Raw genomic sequence first — 23,247 nt, forward strand, 5'->3', positions numbered from 1 at the left:
ACAAAAATAAAGTCCATGGTGAGAACTTTTATTGGCTATACATTCCAATATGAGCTACTCCAGAAAAACAGAGAACATCAGTATTAAATTCAAATGCTTCTTAATCCAGCACTTAATACTTAGGTATTCAGGCTATCGAAGTTGCATAGGTGGCAAAATGTCTCGGGTAGGCCTCGATGTAGTTCTATTACAAAGTATGTGCTTAGCATGTGTACATAAATGTGCATAGGTTGATAAATTTATACTTAATATTTACTAATGAACTCACTGAGGTTCGGCCACTTTACTAGACTACGAATGCTCAACTTAAACCAAAATAGTTTCCTTGAATTGTGAAAGAACCTTTTGTTTCTACTGTGCTTCTTTTAATAAATGAGGTAAATTAAACTATTCACTCCTCCCCATATTGCCTGTTTTGTTGTAGTTGTTGATGTTGAAAAATAAGGGTTAGTCAAAACTGCGCTGACAGAAAAGTTCAAACAGCAGCATGATGTCGGTAAAAAGCCCAGTTACGGCCAACCTCAGTGAAGACTGTCATCTACACGGAATCTAGAGAGATGACGGTTGCACTGGCAGGGAAGCTATTGAGAGCCTAGCTTTATGATAGGCTTAAAAAAGTAAACCTATTGCAATAACTCAACTGAGGAAAAGTTGCCATTATTTGGCCTTTTTGTTTTGCTTTTAATTAAAAACTGACTTTAAAAGAGACAGGTTTTCTTTATTAAAAAAAAAAAAAAAAAAGATGTGGGCCACTGCACCTTCTTCATGGATGATAGGAAAAAAGTATACCACACATACAACTACACACATACCCGTAGGCTCATGATGCTGAATTTATGAAAGCTGAGTAGGAAACTATGCCAGAACCCTTGGAAATATAAGCATATTGTTATTAAAAGATCTCAGAATCTTCACTCAACTAATAAGGCGACTATGTAATTATCCTTATAAAATAAGCTATGTCAATTTAAATTCCTAAAAAAATGCCATCACTTAATTATTTGTGTCATACTTTGGGGGTGTTTATAGCTCTTTGAAATTCCTATATGGGATCCAGGCCAATCAGGGAAAATGCTACAAATGTTATATTTAAAATTCCTTTCCACGGGTGGCACCTGTGGCTCAAGGAGTAGGGTGCCTGCCCCATACACCAGAGGTGGTGGGTTCAAACCTGGCCCCGGCCGAAAACTGCAAAAAACAAAAGTTCTTTTCCACTATGTTTTTTCTCCTGAAAAACTATTTGTTTGCAAAATTCAAAGAGCTTCAGCTCCTTGAAATATCTTTGTGCTTTTCAAAAGAAATCCGCATTTCATAAAGGGCATTAAAGTTTACTGAATAAAGGGAATTAAAGTTTACTGAATAATAAGTATAACTTTAAGTGACGCGAGCTGTCAAAACCCTCGAGTGCCGAAGTTAAAGCCAATAGCTCTTCCTGATTTTTGCTGCTTTAGCAAAGGAAAAGAAGCAGAATGAGAACGATTAAGAAAAGGCAATCTCACCTTGGAATTTCATCATCTTTGCATATTTGTCATAAATAATCATTTAAATGTCTTCTGAGGTTAATATTTTCTGGTTTAATAGGAAAGTACAGGAAAAATTAATACATTCACGCATCATATGAGGCAACAGAGACTGGAGCATCGTATTTGTAGCAAATTTTATTTTCAAATAACCATAAAAGATATCCAGTTACTCCAGATTAATGTATAAGATCATGCAAGATTGTAAACAGGAAGTTTCAAAGGGGGGGAAAGAAAAAACGCTCCTGACAATTCTAACATGGGAGGGGAAAAATACACAGAAATGCGCACCAGGAACTTTCTACATATGGCTAATACCTGGATCTTTATTCTTGCTTGCTCATTTCAGCACACAATAAAATGTAATGCAAAGAAGCAAAAATGAATAATCCAAGGGAAGAGAAACTTACTGATGTGATACATGATAAGGGGGGATTAACTATATTAATATTCCTAGAGAAATGTTGCAAGTAGAGAAGGATGTTACATAAAATCATCTATTTTGCAACATATTTTAAAAAATTTCGTGTGGCAATAATATTGCTACTTACATCATATTTATAGATTTTTTCTTGAATATCATGCACCGTTCCAGTTCTGAGAGGGTTTTATTTCCTGTTTTTTTTTTTTCCCCCTTCACTATGTAACAAGGTAAAATAAAATAGAAATCGTCCCAGAGGGCATTTAAAATAACATTTTAACTTACAATTTATTTTGACAACAAAGTAAATTGTAGTATTGTTATAGTGTAAGGGCCAAGTAAATATAAAAATATTCAAAATCAATAGCAAACCATGAAAAATAACTTCACGTGGCTATAAAGCTAAGGATTGTGGCTTTACATTAGATTTTTCACATTTTCAACATTCATCATTGGTTCCTGATTACTCAAAATTGAAAATAGCTCCAAGAGGCCAAGCGAGAATTTTCTGTATGTATGGTCTCAAAGAAAATTTCTTCAATTCGAACTAAGTTTTCCTGTCCTTATTTTGCCCTGGTGTCTAGAGACTGTACTAAATCACTTTGAGAGTATATAAACTCTCTACAGTTTAAGTTACCTTTGCTTATGATGCAGTTAAAAATTAAACAGCAAAACTCCATGCAAAATTAGATGTTTACATTTATTTAGCTTTATAATGGTATTATCCCTAAGATTTTCTGTAAGAGCCTAGAATGGCATGACTTCAAATTTCCATTCCAGAACTTCCCATTTCTAACTTTTCACCACAATACCCTGTGCAGTCACACTGCAATAGAAAATGAGATGATATTTGTATGTAACTAATCAAAAGAATTATTTGATTCCCAAAAAGATTGTTGTTAAAGAATGTACTGTAGATGCCACTGGGATTTTATTAAATAAAGTTATTTACTTTGGGGTGATAAAAAATCACAAAAGTTTTAAAAACATTTGCTCTGGGTCCTTGATTGGGGAGTTTTATCTTTATTTGAGGCATCCAAAACCTACCTATTATGTAAGTCAGCGTCAAGGTGGCTATTCAACCCAAGCTCACAGATGCCAACTCTCAGTAAAGCCTTTCTTGCCCAAGATAGGTTTGCCAGAAGTTAGACCAACCCAGGCCAAGGGGAGGTAGAAGCTATGAAAAAATGTAGTGTCTTGCTTCCAACTAAGGAGTCCACATTCTTCTATTCACACCAAAGAGTAAGTACGTAGTTGCCCAGACTCCAAGACGGCTGTACATCCCGGGAAAGTGTGCTAGAACTTCCAGCTCTGCCTCACATGCTTTTTCCTCTGCCCACTCACATAATTAGTGCTCCTTTCTTTTACTTTTAAAAAATGTGCCTGTTTCAAATTTGTATTATTTTTTTCAGATGTCTAATTGCAGTTATGCTCCGTCCCTCTTTGGTCTCTTCCCGCATTTCACATACCAGACAAATATTTAAAGGTCTGTGAAACCAGGCGAGGTTCCAAACTATTTCTAAATGAAACCGCCATAGGTGACAGAACAGGGAAAGAAGGCAAAGCCGGAGGGCAAAGAGTGGAATAAACTGGCTGGAAATGTATTGGAAAATCTGTTTAAGTTGCTATAGCTGTGGATGAGGTTTCAATGAGGCATAAACATTCAAGTTACTGACAAAACCAACATGTTTCATGATCACTCAAAATAGTCTACTGGTCATGGTACATGGCTTTTTTTTTTTTTTAATATATTAGTAAGTTGCTCTCTCTTTTTAAAAGTTGTTTCTTTTTTAGTATTCAGGAAGTGGAAACATTTAAGAAAACATTCCAAAATTCTGAGAATACATGTAAGTGAAATATTTAATGTCTGTCATTCATAAAAGTTACATCATTTACATAGGGTTCATTTGTATATAATAAAAATTTCATCAGCATGAAAAATTTTCTGGAAAGCATTTTCTATGTTAATTTGTTTAACATATGCTTTGGATACACAGCTAAATAGGAATAGTTAAAAAAATCTTTCTTCAAATATTCCCTATAACAATTAAAAAAAAAACCTCATTCCTAACTATTTGTTGTTCTTCCCATTTTTTCTTTTGTTTGTAATAATATGTAAAGACAGGATCTTTCCATAGTTCAGAATATATTTGTACACTTCATTAAGTCTGTTCATTGCATAGCAAACATGTAAACTCATAGAGGAGTTAGAAATCTTACCCTAATAATCTAAAAAAGTTGCTGAAATTTTATACCATAGTATATTCTGAGGCCTACTTTTGTTGTAATTTGGGTTTATTTCGTTTTTTTATGTTTAATACATGTGTCAGTTGGCTACAACGAATGAAAATAAGTCACGAAAAGTTAAAAACCAAGTCAGTTATTTTATCCTCCACTACCAAAATGTAACTTCATTCTAATGGTTGGATTTTTTCACAACAAATTGCAAATATACTGTGCTGCCTTTGTAAGACAGGGTCCAAAATTAATTTCAACCGTGTATTTAACATAAAGTTAACTATATTTGCATCAAATAAAATGTTTATTCATGAAAGCTATTTATCATACAAGAAACAGCAAAGATAAGTCATCATACAGAGATGTACACTAGAGGTGACAGATGTAAACGTGCATGCAGAGACTTCTGTTTAAAAAGGAAGTAATAAACAATACTAAAATTACTGGGTTTGATCCCTATACTCTTAAACAAATGGTAGCTTTTCTTTGAATTCACAATTTGAAAATGCCATTAACAGGACTAATACACATTAGCAAGCGGGTGAAATGAATGTTTTTTGGACTTTATTTTACAACTATTTGTGCTTGACAAATGTGTGGATTTTTTTTTTCAGTAATAATTTTCTTCCAATATGGGGTGGGCATATTACTGCCAGGTTGCTCTGGTTTATACAAGGTGTATCTCCTTTTGTTTTAAACCACATAATTTTAAGCCTTCATTTGTGTTAGATACCATAAAGAACACAAGCTCTGTTAACATTCAGTGAATGACGTTTGTCTCTCTCTCTCTCTCTTTCTCTCTCTCTCTCTCTTTTTTGGCTCAATAAATTTTTAAATGTGTGATTATCATAACCTAATAGTGTCTTTGTCTTCACTGCAGTGGATTTCCGATCAAACTTTTCCCCTTCTTTTAATACTTTAGGGAATTTTCAAACGTCGGGATGTTTGGCTGTAATGCCCCAAGATTTGTTCTCCCTGAAAAAAATCATAGTGACAATTTATTAACTACAGAGCAACTTGGCTTTTAGGGGTCTGCAATTTCTATTTAGATTTACAAATATCCATTTGTGCTCAATTAAATCTTACTCATATTTAAGATTTCTTTTCATGCAATTACGTTAGCTGCTGATTATCTGCTTTTATTCTAAAAATTAGATGGAGGCAAATCAGTGGGGCATTACTTTTATTAGAAGCAAATATATTTAAAGGTAATTCTAGGTTGAATTACGGCATGTGCAACTGTGTGTACCTTTAATATGAGTCAAAAGTTTGAAAATCTAAAAACTACTTGTATGTTGAAATTTTTTTTTTAATTTTGTATTTGCCATTTTAATAGCCTTTACATATAGATATTGGAAACACACTAGTACAGTTAAAACTTAAATAAAACTGGTGGGAAATAAAACTCCTTAGATTCAAAATGGTTTATTCACACAAATTTAATAGGATATATCACAATTGTTTGGTCCATAAATATTTAGGGGAAATAGTTTCTATACAATGCATTTATCAATAAACAAAGAAACATGGACAATTTTGCTAGACCACTTACTGTACTATAAACACGAAGCTCAATATATAAGATTATTGAATTTATCAACTATATTTGAAAGAGTGCACAACTGCTTTCTATGACATGTTTGTCCCCTCTAACAGGATACACCATAAAAAGAGTTTCAGAAATAAGAGGTAAAACAGTACAAAACTAGTGAGGTGTCAAAAGGGCTTAAAACAGTTAATTTAACAAACAACACATATATCCTGATTTTTCACAAACTTACTTCCAAGTTATAAGGCACATAGGAGAACTGAGTTATAATTAGTCTACTTAATAAAGTAGATCTATAGTACCATATATTGTTCTGTCAAAGAACAAAATTTATAAGTGTCAATATTTTACCTGTAAAACTGTATTAATAAGATCTCAGCCTTACCAAGGTTGTTTGGTCTGGTTAGTGGTAAATGCCCAAAATGTAATAGAAATATGAAAAGTCAAGATTTAAGCTCCATATAAGATGATAACCACACTTGCTAAATATATAATGGCAATCACACCTTTCTTCTGTTACAGTGTTAACTTATCTTCCATCATCTTTTTTTTTTTAAAAAATAAGCTACTTTCTGTGCTAGTTTTCTAAAGACCCTGAGCAAAAGTTACAATAATGCACTTTAATGTGGGCAGTGAACTGTCAATATGTAACCACACATTTATACAGCCAGAAGGACACCTTTAAAATCTATTAAATAGCCACTTAGACCACCAGAGGAGATTTAAGGGGTCCGAAAAGTGGAGAATATGTGCAAAGTTATTCTTAACAATCCACTAAAGCAAGACATAGATCTTGACTTCTTTTTTATTTTGTTTAGGAAATCCACAATCTAATTGGTATTTAACTACAACAGAAGCATATAGATGAACATTCACCACTGCCCAGACCATTAAGATTTTAGCTTAAATTAAAGGAAAAAAAAATGCTACTGTAAACTAGGAAATATATTCAGATCAGCATCCACAAGGCTTCTGAGTCTATCGACTTTAAGACTAATAACTTCAAATCTCTAATGTCAGAAAAGGGCTTTTTGACATACAAGCCAACCTGTGCCAAAACAAAATAAAAGAAGAGAAAACAAAAGAAGTCTCATTGTTGGTATTAGTCTATCAGGTTGTTTACTGAAAGACATTATTCATATAGAACGCCAGATACAATATCATGGTACAGCTGAAGCCAATTAATAGAGCTATCAATTAAATTATATTAATATTTTTGACTTCTTAAAAAATCATATTTTGCTTATTTCCATTTTCCCTGGGAAAAAAAAGTAATTTAGAAGGAATGGTTTCAGAGCTTTTTGAGTTATGGGATTTTTTTTTTTTTTTTTTTTTTTTTTTTTTTGCTTTAGAGGGGTAAAAGTATAGAATTTCAGATTCTATGTGGAATTTTCAAGGATACACAAGGAGTTTAAGTATATTCAAATGCTGAAAAAAATGACTAAGTAAAAAGTTTTAGGGGTTGTCCATCCCTAAGAGGAGGAAAAGTCACATTTCTGGAATACATTTTCCATCTAATTAATCAATACTATTTAAAATTGCTATAGTTAATGCTTTTGTTTAATCATATTCCTCATTTGATTTAACCATTCAGATAAGAAATGGAAATGTCCAAAAAAAAATTTTCAGTTTTAAGTTTTAAAAAATGTAATGTTTTCAAAGTTCCATAATCACCCATGCAATTTTAAGATTTTAAAAATAGCTCTTGAATTCATTATCTGGTTCTTTATTAACCTAATCATTGAACTGGGAATAAGCCCATAATAATACCACTCGTTCCGTTTTTTGTTTTTTTTTCTTCGAGATTCTGGAAATAAGTAACATACAATTTTAAGAGGCACTTATAAGAATGATTAAAAAAATTCCCCTTAGCGACTGAAAGACCTCATTAATTAAAGGGAAAAAAAATCTGAATACACTTTGTAGGCAAAATATATTCACTGAAAGGAGACAATACTGTAAACTCATTTGCCAAGTGGCTGCAGATGCTACACACCAAGCTGTTATTTTTATTCCCCAAATTTCTCGTGGGTTAGAAGGAAAAAAAAAAAGTTTTGTAAATAATAAAATAATAATAATTAGAATAATAATAAAAAGAAGAATTAAAAAAAAGAAAAACCAATGTTAGAAAAGGTTCGTTAAGGTAGTTTGTGAGGGGCTTCCGGATTCGTGGCTGTCCATGTTAGAGGTCACGGATGTCACTACAGTGATAGTGGGATTGGTCAGGTCTGTTAAAGTGGTCGCAGTGCCGGGTGGAGTGAGAGCGCCGCTGTCTGCTGAGGGCGGGGCCGGAAGCGATGTGCCATCAGCTTTATCAACACCCCCATTCTCCTGCCGCAAAAGGTTCCTTCTGAATTTGGCTCGTGCGTTTTGGAACCAAACCTGCAAACCAATCCCAATTGATTTCTTTACCGATGTTCATTTTTATATTTCTTTTCTTTCTCTCTCTCTCTTTGTTCATTTGCTTTCTTTTCTTTTTCTTTCTTTCTTTTTTTTTTTTTTTGGATATATGTTTCTCCTTTTAAATATACTTGTTTATTTTTCTTGGTGGGAGGGAAAGGGATTTTTTTTCTTCTCTTTCGAAAGCAGAATAATTCAAGTCACACTACAAATTTATTTTCTCTCAGCTGCACGTATTCCACCCCCTAGTATTAGCAAGTGCCACTTGAAACAATGATGTTTAAGTGGATATACCATGGAAATGAAGGCACAGGGATAAAGAGGAGGGAAATATACCCTCATGCCTCAGCTGTTTTTTCAAGAGGAAGAGAAGAGAAGCAGGCCCATTGAAATGATGGCAAGGTAAGAATCACTCGTGAAGTGAATGTCATTCAAACAAACGTCAAGCTACTGACACATGGAAGCTTTCTGAACATAGAAAAAACTCTCTCTTAGAGCCACAAACCTCGAACAGACTAAAACTGCTTAGCAGCATTTAATATGCCTGCTATTTGCCATTCAGAAGTTGGAGAAGAGATCACATGTGACTTACAGCAACCCATTATTATTTCATTAGTTGTATATTCTTAGCATGAGGAGCTTAAGAAAGCAATTGGACAGCAGAACTAACTTTCAGCATTTAGTTTTTAATTACAGTTTTTTAAGGTGGGAAGATACTTGACTTGCTCCAGTTGGTTGCTGAAACACTAACCATACTTCTAGGAGTTGGCAAAAAAAGGATCCGTCTGAATTTGCAAAGTCATAGCATGTGAGAGACGTTGCTAAGAGTTTACTGAAGTAAGACAGTGCTAACAGGTTCCTTATAAGTCTGTGCACTGAGCTCAATGTGAATGGAAATCTGCAGAGCCACAGCTTGTGCAAATAATATCACTTTCATTTGTATACTAGTAAAGCAAGTTGGACTGGCTTTGAAGGACCCATCTCCCCATCTGTGCAGAGAAAGTGGCTGTATTTAAAATGAGTCAGGGTCTGTTTGAGCACCCTCCAGGAAGGCCTTGCAAAATCTCAGTATACCCTCTAGGGAGGTAACTAAGATAAACTAAAAAGAAGTAGCACAGGAAATATCCATATCACTCTAATTAGGGAAGAGAGCTATTTTCACTGGCAAGGGGAAGGGCAATGTATGAACAGTCAAAAAGAAAGGCATCTTACCTGCAAAACTCTTTTGGTCAGGCCTGTTTTCTGGGCAAGCTGCTTGAGGTCCTTGGCATCCGGGTTGTGGTTGATGGCAAAGTAGGATTTCATGGTCCGGAGCTGGTGGTGCTTGAAGGAGGTTCGCATGCGTTTGGTCTTTTGAGAGGGTGGATAAGGCTGCTGGTCCCGGTCCAAGTGGTCTGCCTCATTTTCATTACAACCTGTTGTAATAACAGTGAGCAAATGACTACTCAGTGGAAATGTCCCCATTAGCTAAAATCATGGCAGCTGTATGATACCACTCTGATAGTAGACAGCAGTATCACTAGTGAAAAAGGCTGTCAACCAAGTTATGAGTAGTATCTAGACAAAAAGAAGGAATTACCAAAGTGAGCCAAATGAGTCTGATACCACTTATGTTTATGTAACACAGAAATATTAATTAAATCTTCTCTTTCACGGAAGGGTTGCTAGAAAAACATTTAGAAGTTAAACAAACCCTAAGTAGTGATGTGGGAGTATGAGAGACCTCCAAGAGGGAAGAAAAGAAACTCTTTTGTGATATAGAAATATTAGACACCCTTTTCCGTATGTGCGTCAGCGCCCCACTGCCCACATTCACAGTTTTTGAAACTCTACATTTTTTTCTGTATTTCTGGAATGAGACACAGAATCTGAAGGCACTTCCTTTTCATCACCAGGGATGTGGCACGCAAGGATTTCAGCTCTCTCCAGTCTGAAAGTTTCTGAGAGCCTCCCAACTAAGAAGAATCTAAATCAGTTCCCAATCTGACCCTCATTCCTAGAGCTTTTGCAATGAAGGGAAAGTTAGAAAGTGGCTGCAGAAGGGACAGAAGTCAAAAATGAAGAATTTGCAAATTTCTTTTGTAAACCCAAGGATTTTATTTTTCAGGGCTTGTAGCTATAACTGGTTGACACAGGGTGATACCAGAAAGAAAATATTTTTCCCCCTGGAGTTATTTTAATAAATATTTCTAAAAGAGAATGAGCCCAGACTTCTCTTCACTTGGTTTATGCCTGAAGCGCTCCTCACAGCTCCCAGTTAAGAGGCACTGATGGTGCTTATTTCTAGGCTCAGATCTTAGTCCCTATTGCTCTAGATGTTTGTGAATGGGAAATGGGCTGTGCCTATGGCTGGCCTGGCAGAGGGAGGGTGGCATTTTTCTCTCTCCTTGCAAAGCCTTTCTCAGCAGCAAGGGCAAAACAATCCCCATCTTTGAAACCAGCCAGAGACTCATCCCCAAGTTGTAAAGCTGCATACTGAGAAGATCATTTCCAATATTCTCCTGGATCAGCGTAGGAAATATAATTATAAATGAAAATACTGTTCTAAATATTTACTGATTCAGCCTGCTTGTCAAATTAAAGGGCATGTCAATTGTTTTCTTTAGATCCTTTCTTCAGATAGTTACCGGATGTATATTCAGGTCTGATCATCCTGCATTTCAATTTATTATATAATAGAAGATCTAAAATCAACCTGATCATGTCATTTGAGGGAGAAAAAAACCTGAATATTAAAAATGATTAGGCATCCCTTAATATGAGCTCTTCGTTTCTGCTTGGTGACATAGTATCCGCCTGCTGCGCTCTGGTTAGAATTACTTTCTAAAATACATTCAGCAAATCAGCACATTTACAGAAACAGAAGCTTTAGAGTCAGTAACCAAGAGGTCGGCCACATACAAAATTCATTTAACAGGAAATTCCTCCTAATGTAACAAGACCAGGAATGAACTAATGTCTCCTTTGTTTGTATTTCCATAAGACACATAGTAGGAGATCATACTTTGTGAAAGAGGACGTAAGTTAATTGACAGAAAAGACTGTATCGGCTCGGTGCCTGTGGCTCAAGCGGCTAAGGCGCCAGCCACATACACCTAAGGTGGCAGGTTCGAATCCCCAGCCCGGGCCCGCCAAACAACAATGATGGCTGCAACCAAAAAATGGCCAGGCGTTGTGGCGGGCGCCTGTGGCCCCAGCTACTTGGGGGGCTGAGGCAGGAGACTCGCTTGAGCCCAGGAGTTGGAGGTTGCTGTGAGCGTGATGCCATGGCACTCTACCCAGGGGAATAGCTTGAGGCTCCATCTCAAAAAAAAAAAAAAAAAAAAGACTGTATCATATTCACCTTTGGATCCCCTGAGTTAAGTACATGGTCAGGATCTCAAGAATCATTCAATCAAAATCTTGAATCCTTTGTTCATCAGTAAAATTACAAATGAATATTGATACCAAATTAAGTCAATTTGAAGTGGAATCCAAGTCAGAGGTATACATTCAAATATTGAACTTCAGGCTTCTTAAATTCTACCAGAAAAAGTAACCACATACCCAGAAATAACATAAAGTATACTTTACATCTTGTCCTATTTCAACCCAGTGGGGAGATGTCAAGTTCAAATATTCTACAGAATTGCACTTTCATATCCTCAAATGGATGAAATGACATCTCTATGACCTACTATAAAACTATCCTTATCCAATAAACTGAGCCATATTTCAGACTCAGATTATAAACACACCCACTACAAAATGGTCCAAGAGGCCCACATTAGTCTCAAAGGCTTCTTCAAGTAAAATTTCATTCCTATCATACGTGAGTAACATGTAACTTCTCCTGAACAACACATCAAATTGAATATTACACTTAGGATAGAAGACTTAAATAATGTCCTTAGACACCCGCCCCTCCCCAAGGTTATATTTTTAGAAATGACTATGATTCCAAACTGAACTATGTAATCATTAATTCTTAAAAATGAAGTTTATGAAAAATAATCATAGTACTATCTGATGGAAATGAAATTGCCTCCCTGAATATTCAGTCTATATCCATTGTTGCTGATCAAAAACTCAGCAGAGCATTTTAGTGTGTTAAATATAATTATTAGCCTCATTTCCACATAAAATATACAATTCAATATGTAAACAGATTTTCAGATCTTTATTAAATTGATATTGCTGTAAATGATTTTCCTGTGACCATGTTATCACATATTATGCAACTTAATAGAGAAATGTATTTCTTCTGCAGATTAGCTCAGTGCACGATCCTAAATTATTTACATTTAACTATAAATAATGTAAACCTGCAAATTATCGTGTTTCCTTAAGGTCTATTTCTAAAATTTAAGGGTCTTCCCACCCCCACCACCAAATTATGAGATGAAATGATAACTCTTAAAACTGTCTTAAACATCTACCTGGATGTGTAAGTACACATCCAGTATTGTAATATTAATACAAAGATCTACATACATAGCATTTTATTTTCAATCATATATGACATGGTCACCTATATCCTAAAGAGAGTCTGTGTTCTCAAAGTGTCCAACCTTCTGAGAATTAACTGATCCATGGAAGACCACTAGGGGTCAGTGCCAGGCTAATTTAACAACCAGGAGCCTTAAAAGCTTGAATGGGAAGAAAGAAATCTAAGGAAAGGAGATGTTGAGAAGTGGGAAAAGTTTGGTCTCTCAATTAATGTTAAATTACCCAAACAGGAGCTATGTATCCCGAACTAAAATTTTTCACCTTTGTGGGATCTTACTTCAATGCACCATTTCAGATAAACTTTCTATGGCTTTTTCTAAAATATCTGCCTGATTAATTTTTACAGAGGCATAAACTAAATTAAGAACAGTCTCATGAAAAGGCCTTTGCCTTATGTCCAGAACTAACTGAACTTTGCCAAGTTGCACATCTTCTCTGAGAGTGTTTAAATCCTAGCATGACTTTTTTTGTGCATTTAGTAGCATATATGATATATATATATATAATAACTGTGAAATTTTACTTGATGTAGTACCAACATTACCCTTCATGAGACTTGTTTACATTTAAGCAGAGATAGCAATATAAAATCCAAAGAAGGCTAAAATAATATAAAATTATGGGTCCATTTGATTTTCTACATTTTAATGTATTTTTAATTTGCTGAAGGGCTTCTTTTCCTAGTTTTGTACCAAACTAACATTTAATTCATAGACACTGTTTTCAATGGTGGGCTGATTTCTGGTTAGGGAATTTTAAACCAATTCCTCTAGATTATTTTCACCTAATCTTTATAAAAACATATACCATTTACTCATATTTCTGGGGGAAGTCTAGAAAGGATGAACTAAGAGGCATCCAGTTTGTGGAGCTGTGACATACAGACTCTTGGGGTTAAGGATGACTTAACCATTTTTTCCTCCTTTGAGAGCAGGACAACATCAACTTTCTAAGTAGCTCAGAAAGAGATTTTCATTATTCTTAAGAAATCTTTACTCTCTAGTTCTCCTCAGAGAAGAGAAGCTAGATTCTACTGTTCTTAAGACTCCTTGGATCTTTCTAACATAAAGATCCAAGGCAAAATCAAATTTAGCTAAGTAGATTAAATAAACAAGCAAAAAGCCAGGATGGTCACCTTTTGGCTAGAAATCCCCACCCTTGTGGATTTCATCCTCGCTGAGAGATTCCCTCCCTCCAAAATCTCACTAGTTATGTATGTTTCATTCTCTCTCACACACACACATTAGGGCAGTAGGGCCCTGATGAGTAGCTCAAGATTCCGATGTCATCTTCTATTAATAAAGAACAATTAGTGCCCTGCTTGCCCTGCCCCTGGGACCACGCATCAAAGGAGATGAAGTCAGCATGCTGGGCAGGGTGGCCCCTAACCAAATCCCCTGCCCCAGCACAGCAGGGGGCAGGGGTGAGGGCGCAGCTCACTACTGAGGGTTGGCAAAACCCGATGCTGTGCCGCTGCCCTCACACAGACCAACCCGGTGGGGTCCAGAGTGAGCAGGCCAGTTCATTTCCTGTTGTCCAGCAACACTGATGTGAATCCCCTAGGGAACAACTTCAACAAGGCTGAGATCCACAGTTCCCAGTCTCCCTGTGACAGCTGCCCCTACCCAGAACCCCAGAAGAGAGATGAGGAGAGGTCTGGGGAGTGCCCACTCACCCTATGTGGCTTCCCTTGAAAGCTCTCAACTCAGAGGACTCTGAGTTCCACATGCACACTGGCTGTGTGACGTTGGGGGAATCACTTAACTGACTATTCCTTTACCATTGTTACGTCAGGTGTCATGCCAGACACGGGGGAATATCCCTGCTCTGGATGCTCATACTTGGTGTCTGGGGTGCTCAGGAGATTGGTCTCCCCTGTGAGTCTCCTACTTGCTGAGATTTCCAGCCAAGTCCAGGACAGAGCACTAAAAGAGCAGTCAAGGTCCTTACGCTCTCCAAAATTATCCAGAGTTTTCTTGAAACCCCCTTTTACAGTAGCTGGGATCACAAGAAGACCTCCTTCTGTCCTGGTCAGATGCATTTTCACTTGGCATCACAAATAAGTACCAATTAGCTAGTGCAGTTTTTTAAGCATCTTAAAAATTAAGCATCTTAGCTAGAGAGATTATGTCCTGATGGGCCTGTCACCATCATCAACTGGGGAATAGGAGGAGGGGGCAGACTACCAACAATGGGAAATTGATGCATGTGAGAGAGATTGATAAATGATAGCTGTGTCCCCAAAGCAAAAGAAAGTGTGCTCTTGGTGTGTGCTTGCATTTGGGTTTTAATTAAGAGAGAAGGTTGGTAGAGGACAGAAGAGCAGCCTGAGATCTCACTAAGCCTCTTCAGTGGGCCTGACCTGGAGGTTCTTTCAGTTGGCAGGGGTCTTGATGTCTGGATGGTCTATCACACAGAGAATGAACCTGCTGGATGAATACTCTGATTTGGGAAAGACCCAGGCCAGCTCAGCTGCCGAGAATGATTCCCACCCCTACAGCTGCTTTTCACCAAGATCAGGGATTAGATTTTTCAACACTCTTGCCAACTGTGTTCCTGATTAACTTCGGGCTGGTGACCACAGCCTCTGCCCCCTCTAGACAGACTGAAGTTGGGCTCTGAAGATTTTTTTCTTCGGTATTTAGGAAACCTCCTCCAGGATCTATAATTTGGCTTCCACAAAGGAATTGCCCTGGGGCTGTTTTGCTCCAACTGGGAGCCAGAAACTAATGGGCTCATTAACTAATGGGCAACAAGGATTTGGCTCAGCCTATTTGGGGGAAGTCAGCCCCCTAGTTACCAATGTGTTTTTTTGCCACAACCTAAAGAAAGCGTTGTCTCTGCCTCCCCCACTTCCCTCTTCCTCGGCCCCCTCCTCTCTTTCCTTCAGAGAGAGAAGGAGGGGGAGGCCAATGGGCAAAGCATTCTCTTGCAGCAAGAACTTGGATAGGGAAGGAGCTCTACGAACGAACGTGCCTCAGGGAAGCCGCAGGCTGGGGCTGAGCTGGGGAAAGGGTAGGGGGCCCACCTGAGTTGTAATTGACGATGTCCACTCCCAGTGCTGGGCTCTTCCGCTTCCGGGGCCGCCCCTTCTGCACCGTGCCGGTGCCGTTGAAGTAAGGCAGGGCCAAGCCGCCGCTCTTGGCCGCCAGCTCCGTGTAGCTCAGCTGCGGTGGGTACTCCCCTTGCAAGAGGGTCTCGAAGTGAGCGCGGCAGTACACCAGGCTGTCTTTCATGCCGAAATGGTCGCCTGTGGTCAGAGTCTTGTTGCAGGTGGAGCAGGTGAAGCAGCTCAGGTGGTAGACAGAGTCTCGGGCGCGCATGACCATCTCGGAGGCGGAGATGCCAAGGTGGCAGCGGGCACATCTCTGCACAGAGAACCTTCTGGAAGGAAACAGTTGAGTCAGGGCTCTGGCTGAAACGAGGCAGAGCCATGTCCCACCCGCGATAGCTGCACCTGTCTGCAGTAGCCCAAGACTAAGACCAGAGAGGGTTCCGGGAGGCCGGGATACTGGGCCCATTGTGGCATCAATTTTATTTGCTCATTGACCTGTTCTGGTGAACCAAGAGGGAAAAAAAAATTCCTTACATTAAAGTCAGAAGAACCTGGCAACTGGGCTTCAATTTTCTTCTCTGTAAAGTGAAGATTAAGGGGGAAAAAAACTGCACTAGCCAATTGGCACTTAATTGTGATGCCAAGTTACAACAATTACAAAATACTCTATGAATGAATGACGGTATTAGTCCTGAATGTGTGAGTGTGCGGGAAAGCTTCTGGACACGGCCGTAGAAAAAAAGGCAATTTCGTAGAGGAAAGTATATTCTTTTTTAACCATCTTTCTTGCTTAGGCTGAGAGTGGAGCTGGGTCACCTGGATGTAGTCCTGTCTTTCCCAGTCCAGAGACGTAACTGGGAAGAATCAAACGTGCTTGCCGCTGAGTTTTCTTTCTAGTCTGGCCGACACAGTTCTAACTAGCGGTAGAGGAACTCAGTATGCACCGGCTTCTGGTGTCCGCAGTGGCGTTTATTCCTTCTCATATTCATTTACAAGGCCTCCTGTCATCCGCGAAAACCCCTACACCGGGTTGCTGCTGCCCGGGTTACCGGTTCAGTTCTAAAGGGCGGAACTTGCCCAGTTCGTAGTAAGCGGAAAAAAAAAAAAAACCGATCAAGTCACGGTGGACGGAGACACATCCGTTTACCCTTCCGGGCATTTTCCCGGGTTCTACCAACCCAGCTGCGAGGTACTGGGAGCGTCGGGTGTTCACTAAAAAACGCTGTAGACCTAGGATGTCCTTCCCACCCACCCCTACTGCCGTTCCGGGCATTGCAGCTAAAAGGCGTATGCCCTGGACTTCCCTGTGGAAATGATAACGGTATCCCGAAGGGGCAAAAGGCGGGGCACTAAGAGGTGACTCCGGCTGGGTAGGGGGCCCCGCCAGGTGTTCCCGAGCGGAAGAAGTGGCGGGGCGGGGGAAGTACCTGTAGTAATCCTCCTTGCAGTAAATGCTACCGTCCTTGGCGAAGCAGGTGAGCTCGGACTCAAGGGCCAGCTTACATTCACAGCACTTGAGGCACCTCAGATGCCATTGTTTGTCCACGGCCAGCAGGTAGTACCTGTCGGAGATCTTGCCCCCGCAGCCGGCGCACAGAGCGGGCTTCTCGGGGCTGAGCGGGGGCATGCCCTGCAAAGCAAGCACACTGCACGGCTGAGTAGGGCGCGCGGCCGCACAACGCGGGCTTCCCCACCCTGGGCAGAGCGAGCCCAGTGCGTGCAGGGCGTGCAGCTGGGGCCAGGCGCCACAACGCAAACGCAAAGTCCGGAAAGTCAGGGCTGGGTGGCAGGGGGGGCGTTTGTAATTTCCCGGTTTGCAGCTTGTTCGCTTTCTTCTCTGCCTGAACCCGCATTCCCGTCCTCCCAGGACTATTAACCTACAGACATCCCAACCGTCCTGAGCCTTCCTGTCTTAAAAAGGACTGGGAGCGGAGCGTATTGACTATAGTTTGTTGAGGGTTCAGAATTCAAACAATTACCAGCTAAAAGTTGTGGCTTTCAACCCACACAAAATAAAACAACGGCAATTACTGGGGAGTGGAAAGGAAATTTAAACTAGAACAAATTGTTTTTAAACAAACGGCATTAAAATTGTATTTATCTAAATTCTCATAAGCAGCGTTGAAATCAAAAGCAAAAGAGAGATTATTATACCTGTGCTCATAACTTAGTTGACATGGCTTTAATTAAGATATGTTTGGCATATCCTGCTGTTCCCTAATTTTCAAGGCCATTAGTCTTGTTCCCAGCAAGGGTCAAAAGTGGCTGTTCCCAAAGAGGCTCCGTTGTCCGGCCCCCTCTGTATAGTGCCTCTTATTCTGGCATCAGAACACGCACTGAGATCTTTGTCCTGAAAATCTGCTTAGTGCCCAAGCTGCCCGCCTGGGTCCCCACTGACACATCAGAAATGAATGGTACACCTTACTTTGACCAGCACAGTTCGAAATTCGGGTTTGGGTTGCTGCTTTTTATTTTTAAATAGGATCACCATATAAAGGGGGGCAGTTAACATTGGACATTTCCCTAAAGACTAGCAGAAATGGGTTGGACTTCCCACAAAACTTTGGCGGGCTTGAGTAAATATAGTCTGTTACTCTGACCAGGGGCTACAGTTCCTTTGTAAAGGTAGACATATCCACCCACTGGGCTACTTGGCAAGACCCAAAATACTGCTAACCGGGCTAGAGTAGTCTCTGGATTAGCCTCAATTGCGCTCCAGTTCCTGGTGTGATACCAAAGAATCTACAAATCAATTTAGCTGAAATCATTTCCGGAGACTTCTGTAGTATTCCCTCTCCTGATAGTAAGAAGGAAAGCGAAGCACTTAGATTACTAACTGGGTTTCTTCATTAAGAGAGATGACTTTTATTATTACAAACAGAAATAACAGTAGTAGTTGATTAGATCTAAGCAGGGTTCCAAAGTTCTTGCGTTTGGTCTGGAGCCTCCGCACTCCTCCGCATTTTACATTTGATTCCCCCCTGCACATGACACCCGCCTGGCCCGGGAGCTAAACGCAGTACTGTCTCCAACAGATACTGAACCAGAATGCCAGGGACTCTGAACATTTCTGGACAGGAGGTGCCCAGCCAGGAGCCTCCGGAGAATTGGAGGCCTCCCAGCGCGTCTCCTCTAAAAGTCAGGTCATGGGCCCAGAGACTCAACCCACCCCGGCTCCTGCTTGGCCTGGAAGCCTCAGAGGTGTGCAGTTCTTCTATTACTTGAGCCCAGCTTGCCCTCGGGGCTGCGGATCCCGGAAGCATCCCAGAACCAAAGGAGACAGGAGACTAGAGTTTTGGGGGTTTGTAGAGGACAGCCCCTCCCTCCCACCCTCGGCTCGCCCCGCTCGCTCGGGAACAGCTACGATAAAGGCGAGCAAACTCAGATCTGGGTAGTGCAGACAATTCAAGTCAGAAAGAGGTTTGCTTCTTAGCCTCGCAGATCTGGGCGACCCGGAGAAAACCCACCCTCCAACCTTAAGTGGACGTCCCCGCGACCCGCCGTCCCCAACTCCTGCTGGCCCAGGATTGGAGACTCTGCTTACGAAGCGCGCAGGGGCGCCCGGCTGCCGCCGCAGCCGAGCCCTTCCTTACCGCGTCGCGGCCGTTGAGCTGAGCGCCTTTGGCCAGACGGGCCTCCGTCTTGGATCTGCGCTCCATCTCCTCCATGATGCCTTGGATGTGGCCTCCAGAGATCCCGTGGAAGAGCATGGCTGAGGGGCGGAAAGGACACGAGTTGTCTTCTGCTCGGCACCCCACTATTTCCATATACACACGCCCGGGGCTCTCAGCTCATCCGAGTGAAGTAGCAAAGGGACTGCAGAGGGCTGCGCGGTGGAGGAGCGCAGAGACGCCCGGGGACACAGGGCAAGATGGACAGAGAAGAAAGAAGCGGAGTGGAAATCGGTCTGCTGGGCGGGGGGGCGGTTTACAAAGAGGGGGAGGAGGGAAATAAAGCCCCTGCGGCTCCCTAAAGGAGATGTGCGGAAAACAAACACGGGCGGAGGGGAAAGAAGCGAATCTTACTGCTCCGGGAGATCGAGTTACTAATGGGAAACAACTGCAGCGGGGGGAGGAAAACAAAATCTGGCGAAGAAAGAAAATAGTTTTGAACACAAAGAAAGAAAAAGAAGTGCTATTTTCAGTGGTCCCTGGCTGCTTGCAAGTTCCCAGTGCCTGTAGGTTGGGTTGGGGACTGCTCCTGCCTGAGCTGTGTCCAATTTGTTAAGAGACTAAAGCCAGCCCATTTTTGATAATTTAGTAGGAGGAGTTCTCTCCCCGGAGCTGCCACGGATTTTTATTCAGACAACAAAGACCTGTCATACTCCTCTCAACCCCCTGGTGATGGGCAAGCAGGGACAAACATTACAAAGGGGTGGGGGGAATAGAGAAGGGGGAGGCGGTAGGAGGAGGGGGCATTTACCTCGCGACAAACACACACACACACACACACACACACAACCACACATCCTTCCAAGAGGTCTCGGCAGTCACGTTTTAAAAGGGGAAAAGAGCCCTCATTGTCCCCGCCCTGGCGCTGGAGGCCTACAGCTGGCCTATTTGATCTGAGTTCAAGATCAGAACCCGGTCCAGGGCACACAGAATCTCGGCTCCAAACTTCGGGTTTCCTCCTGGTGGGCTTTTTCATCCCCAGCCTACAGAACCGTCACCTGAAATACCTAAATGTTGAGGAGAAATTTAAGCTCAAGTGGAGATAATACTTATCCCCCCACCACCACCCATCTTCTCCACCCCTCTTTTTAAAGCATCTGACAGTTCATCTCTACCTCACTTCCCTGAGAGCCCAGGACTCTACCAGGCTCTGAAGCTTCTTCCAAGGTGGAAAGAGCATGTGGAGCACCTATATTTCTGAGGGTTACTTTTTGAAAAAAGATTTTCTTTGAGAAAATTAGAGTGTAAGGGACAGGGTATGGATTTGTACCTGTGGGTATGCAAACTGAACCTTTACTATAAGGTGGTTTATTTGTACCCAACTCAGGTACAAATAAACCACCTTATAGGAAAACTGCTGTAGATTCTAAAATCCCATTTAAAACTTGTCAATGTGGGCAGTGACTTAGGGACTCCCCAGAACTTGGCGTCTGCCCCCACTCCCCAGACTAGGCACTGGCCCTATTTGCATGTTGCTCCCACTACCCTCGTAGGACAGAAGACTTGTAAAACTGGACACACTTGCACACTTAGAAGGGTGGGAAAGGGGCACCTTGCTGTGGAGGAGGAGAAGGTGAGAACTGACAAGCAGAAGGGCCGACCTGCTCCTCACAAGAGGTGGGATTGTTTTGTCACCCTCTGTTCTTGTTAGGGGCAGCCCCACCCCAGCCCCATTAAAAAGTGTCCACAATCCTCTGATATTGTCAATTCATTCAAATAGTCAGAGGCCCCCAAATGGGGCTCAGCCTCAGGCACCAACCGGCTTTACTCCGGAGGAGGAAGCCCCGGGCGGCTCCCTGCTCCTTTGGTCCTTGCCAGCCTGTGCTTCCCACCACTCCCCGCAGGCTTTCCCAGGAACCACGATGCCTCTGTCCGGCAACAACCCAGATACCTTGGAGGAGCTGCTGGGCAGAAGACAGACTTCCTGCCCAGGGGAGCTGGACATGGACCTGTGGCCAAACCTAGATGATGAAGGGAGAGGAGTAAGGGAGGAATAGAAGGAGAAAGGAAGGAGGGAGAGAATGAGAATGAGAGGGGGAGGAGGAAAGGAAGAAAAGAAATGAAAGGGGAGGAGAAGGAAGACAGGCAGGAATGGAAGGAGGGAGGAAACGACCCCGGTGCAGCAGCCTGACTTCCTGTCCCAGAGCATCGCCTTCGGAGGCTGCTGCGAGTCGCCACTTCCATGAAACCCAAGATTACACTGTTTCCCTTCCTTTTTTCTCAGGGTCAAAAATAATGTTATTTGCAGACTGGACGCTGTTAAGGTCCTCCGGGTGCCAGAATAAAGCTCATAAAACACAATTTCACACAAAAATGAAGCCAATCAAGTGAACTAAGCTGGAGATTCCCCACACACACTTTGGCAGCCCTACCTGACAGCAGGGCTGCTATTTACTGTAAGTAATGTAATTAGCCCCTTTGGACGGAAATCAATGAGCTTTTCAAACCCACGTGCATACAAGAAGAGCCCTCAGGAGGGGCTGGGGACAGCCGTCTTTTCAGAGACAGCAGGTCCTCTCACAAAGGGGCAGATTGCACTCACACAAGTCAGCGGCTAAAGTGACTCAAAGCCGAGGAAGAGGAGAAGGAGGAGGGGTTTCTGAGAACATCAGTTAAGAAAGCTCTAAACAGAAAGTAAATACAGGACCTTAACCCACTTTGCCTAGTTTCTGCACTAAATCCTCCCCTCTACACCAAATGGGGGTGTTTGGAATTAGGTTTCCTTGTTGTTGGATTTTGGTCCAGCTCAGCAAAAACAACAAAGAACCCAAGAACACCACTCCCTCCTTGCAAGAGATAAAACTTAGGAGGCTATGTGAAGGGAAAATTTAACAAGTAACTCCAGGAAAAAGCCAGAACAGTTGTGAAGTCTCCAGGGAAGCCAGGCACAGAGGCCTTGTAAGCCCTCCAATCATTCATTCACTCATTTATTCCACACATATTAGTTAATCATCTACCAGCTACAAGCAGGACAGAGCATTTTCTGCAATCAGCTTGGGAGTTGAATCCTAGCTATGCCTGCTCTTTCTTATAAAACTCAGGTTATAAGTTTCTGCACCCAGTGGCATTTGCTACTTCCACTATTTCCAGGTTTCTTCCTTCTCAGCCAATGCAGGAAGTCTGTGGAAAGCTGAAGGTGGGGCCAGGGCCTGCTGGAATTTAGAAGGCCCTTGTTAGTTCTGCAGAAATAACTCTCCATCCTCTCAGCTCTCCCTCCTCCCATAGTTTCTATAAAGAAGCCCCCAAGAATTGGGTATGTGACTTGTGGTGTTCTAAACGTTTGGTTTTGGAGCCCTGACACGTTGCCTAAGAGGTCACCCACCCCAAATTCTCAAAGGACTTTAAATAAGCACTGTATATAAGGAGAGTGTCTTTTAGCTCTGCCTCCTTTCACCTCTCTAGCAGAGAGACTGGAACCTGGTGGCCATGGACAAAAAAAAAAAACCACTTCCAATCTCCATGCTTGGGGCTGAATGACCTACAAGTGTTCTATAAAAGTTGGAGGGTTCTCTTTTTCAGTTCCTGCAGCTGAGCCCCCACCTTGCTCAATGGGCAGGTGCACAGGTTCACTCCCACCTGTATCCAGGAGTAGATTTTAAGTCTCCTCTCAAATTCAAAGCTCTACTAGGACTAATGGGATAGATCCCTGGACTAGGGTTGCCCTTTCTCACAACTGAGCACAAACAATCCACTAAGCTCACTCTCCTTTCTTTCCAACAGCACCCACCCTTTACAGCTATTGCTTTCAGGAAAGCAGGTGGCTGGACTTCAGCAGTGCAGAGGAATTAGAATTGAGAGTTCTGGATCCTAGAAGCTCCATGAAGGTCAACAAAACAGCAGTGCCCCTGTGCCCTGCTCAGGAAGGCCCATTGGGACAAAGGGACAGGGCCCAGTCAAACTCCCCA

The 23,247-nt window shown here is 41.5% G+C and overlaps 1 protein-coding gene across 3 annotated transcripts in view; it reads right to left on the reverse strand.

Annotated features, from left to right (window-relative positions):
- Positions 1 to 4,473: 4,473 nt before the first annotated feature.
- The window catches only part of LHX9 (LIM homeobox 9), a 20,230-nt gene continuing 1,456 nt past the window's right edge, over positions 4,474 to 23,247 (reverse strand). The window contains exons 1-5 of one of the 3 annotated variants that reach the window (XM_012806637.1): positions 19,265 to 20,135; positions 17,099 to 17,301; positions 15,645 to 16,000; positions 9,341 to 9,543; positions 4,474 to 5,154 (exon numbers count right to left, since the gene is read on the reverse strand). In XM_012806637.1, the coding sequence (XP_012662091.1) occupies positions 5,098 to 5,154; positions 9,341 to 9,543; positions 15,645 to 16,000; positions 17,099 to 17,301; positions 19,265 to 19,438 (993 nt within the window). In that variant the 5' untranslated portion in view covers positions 19,439 to 20,135 and the 3' untranslated portion in view covers positions 4,474 to 5,097. Of the gene's footprint in view, positions 5,155 to 7,095; positions 8,111 to 9,340; positions 9,544 to 15,644; positions 16,001 to 17,098; positions 17,302 to 19,264; positions 20,136 to 23,247 lie in introns of those variants that run through there. The other 2 variants (XM_003792307.2, XM_012806636.1) reach the window with 2 other exon arrangements.

Source organism: Otolemur garnettii, unplaced genomic scaffold, assembly GCF_000181295.1.
Source record: "Otolemur garnettii isolate 467f Iridium unplaced genomic scaffold, OtoGar3 scaffold00055, whole genome shotgun sequence".
Classification (NCBI taxonomy): Eukaryota; Metazoa; Chordata; class Mammalia; order Primates; family Galagidae; genus Otolemur; species Otolemur garnettii.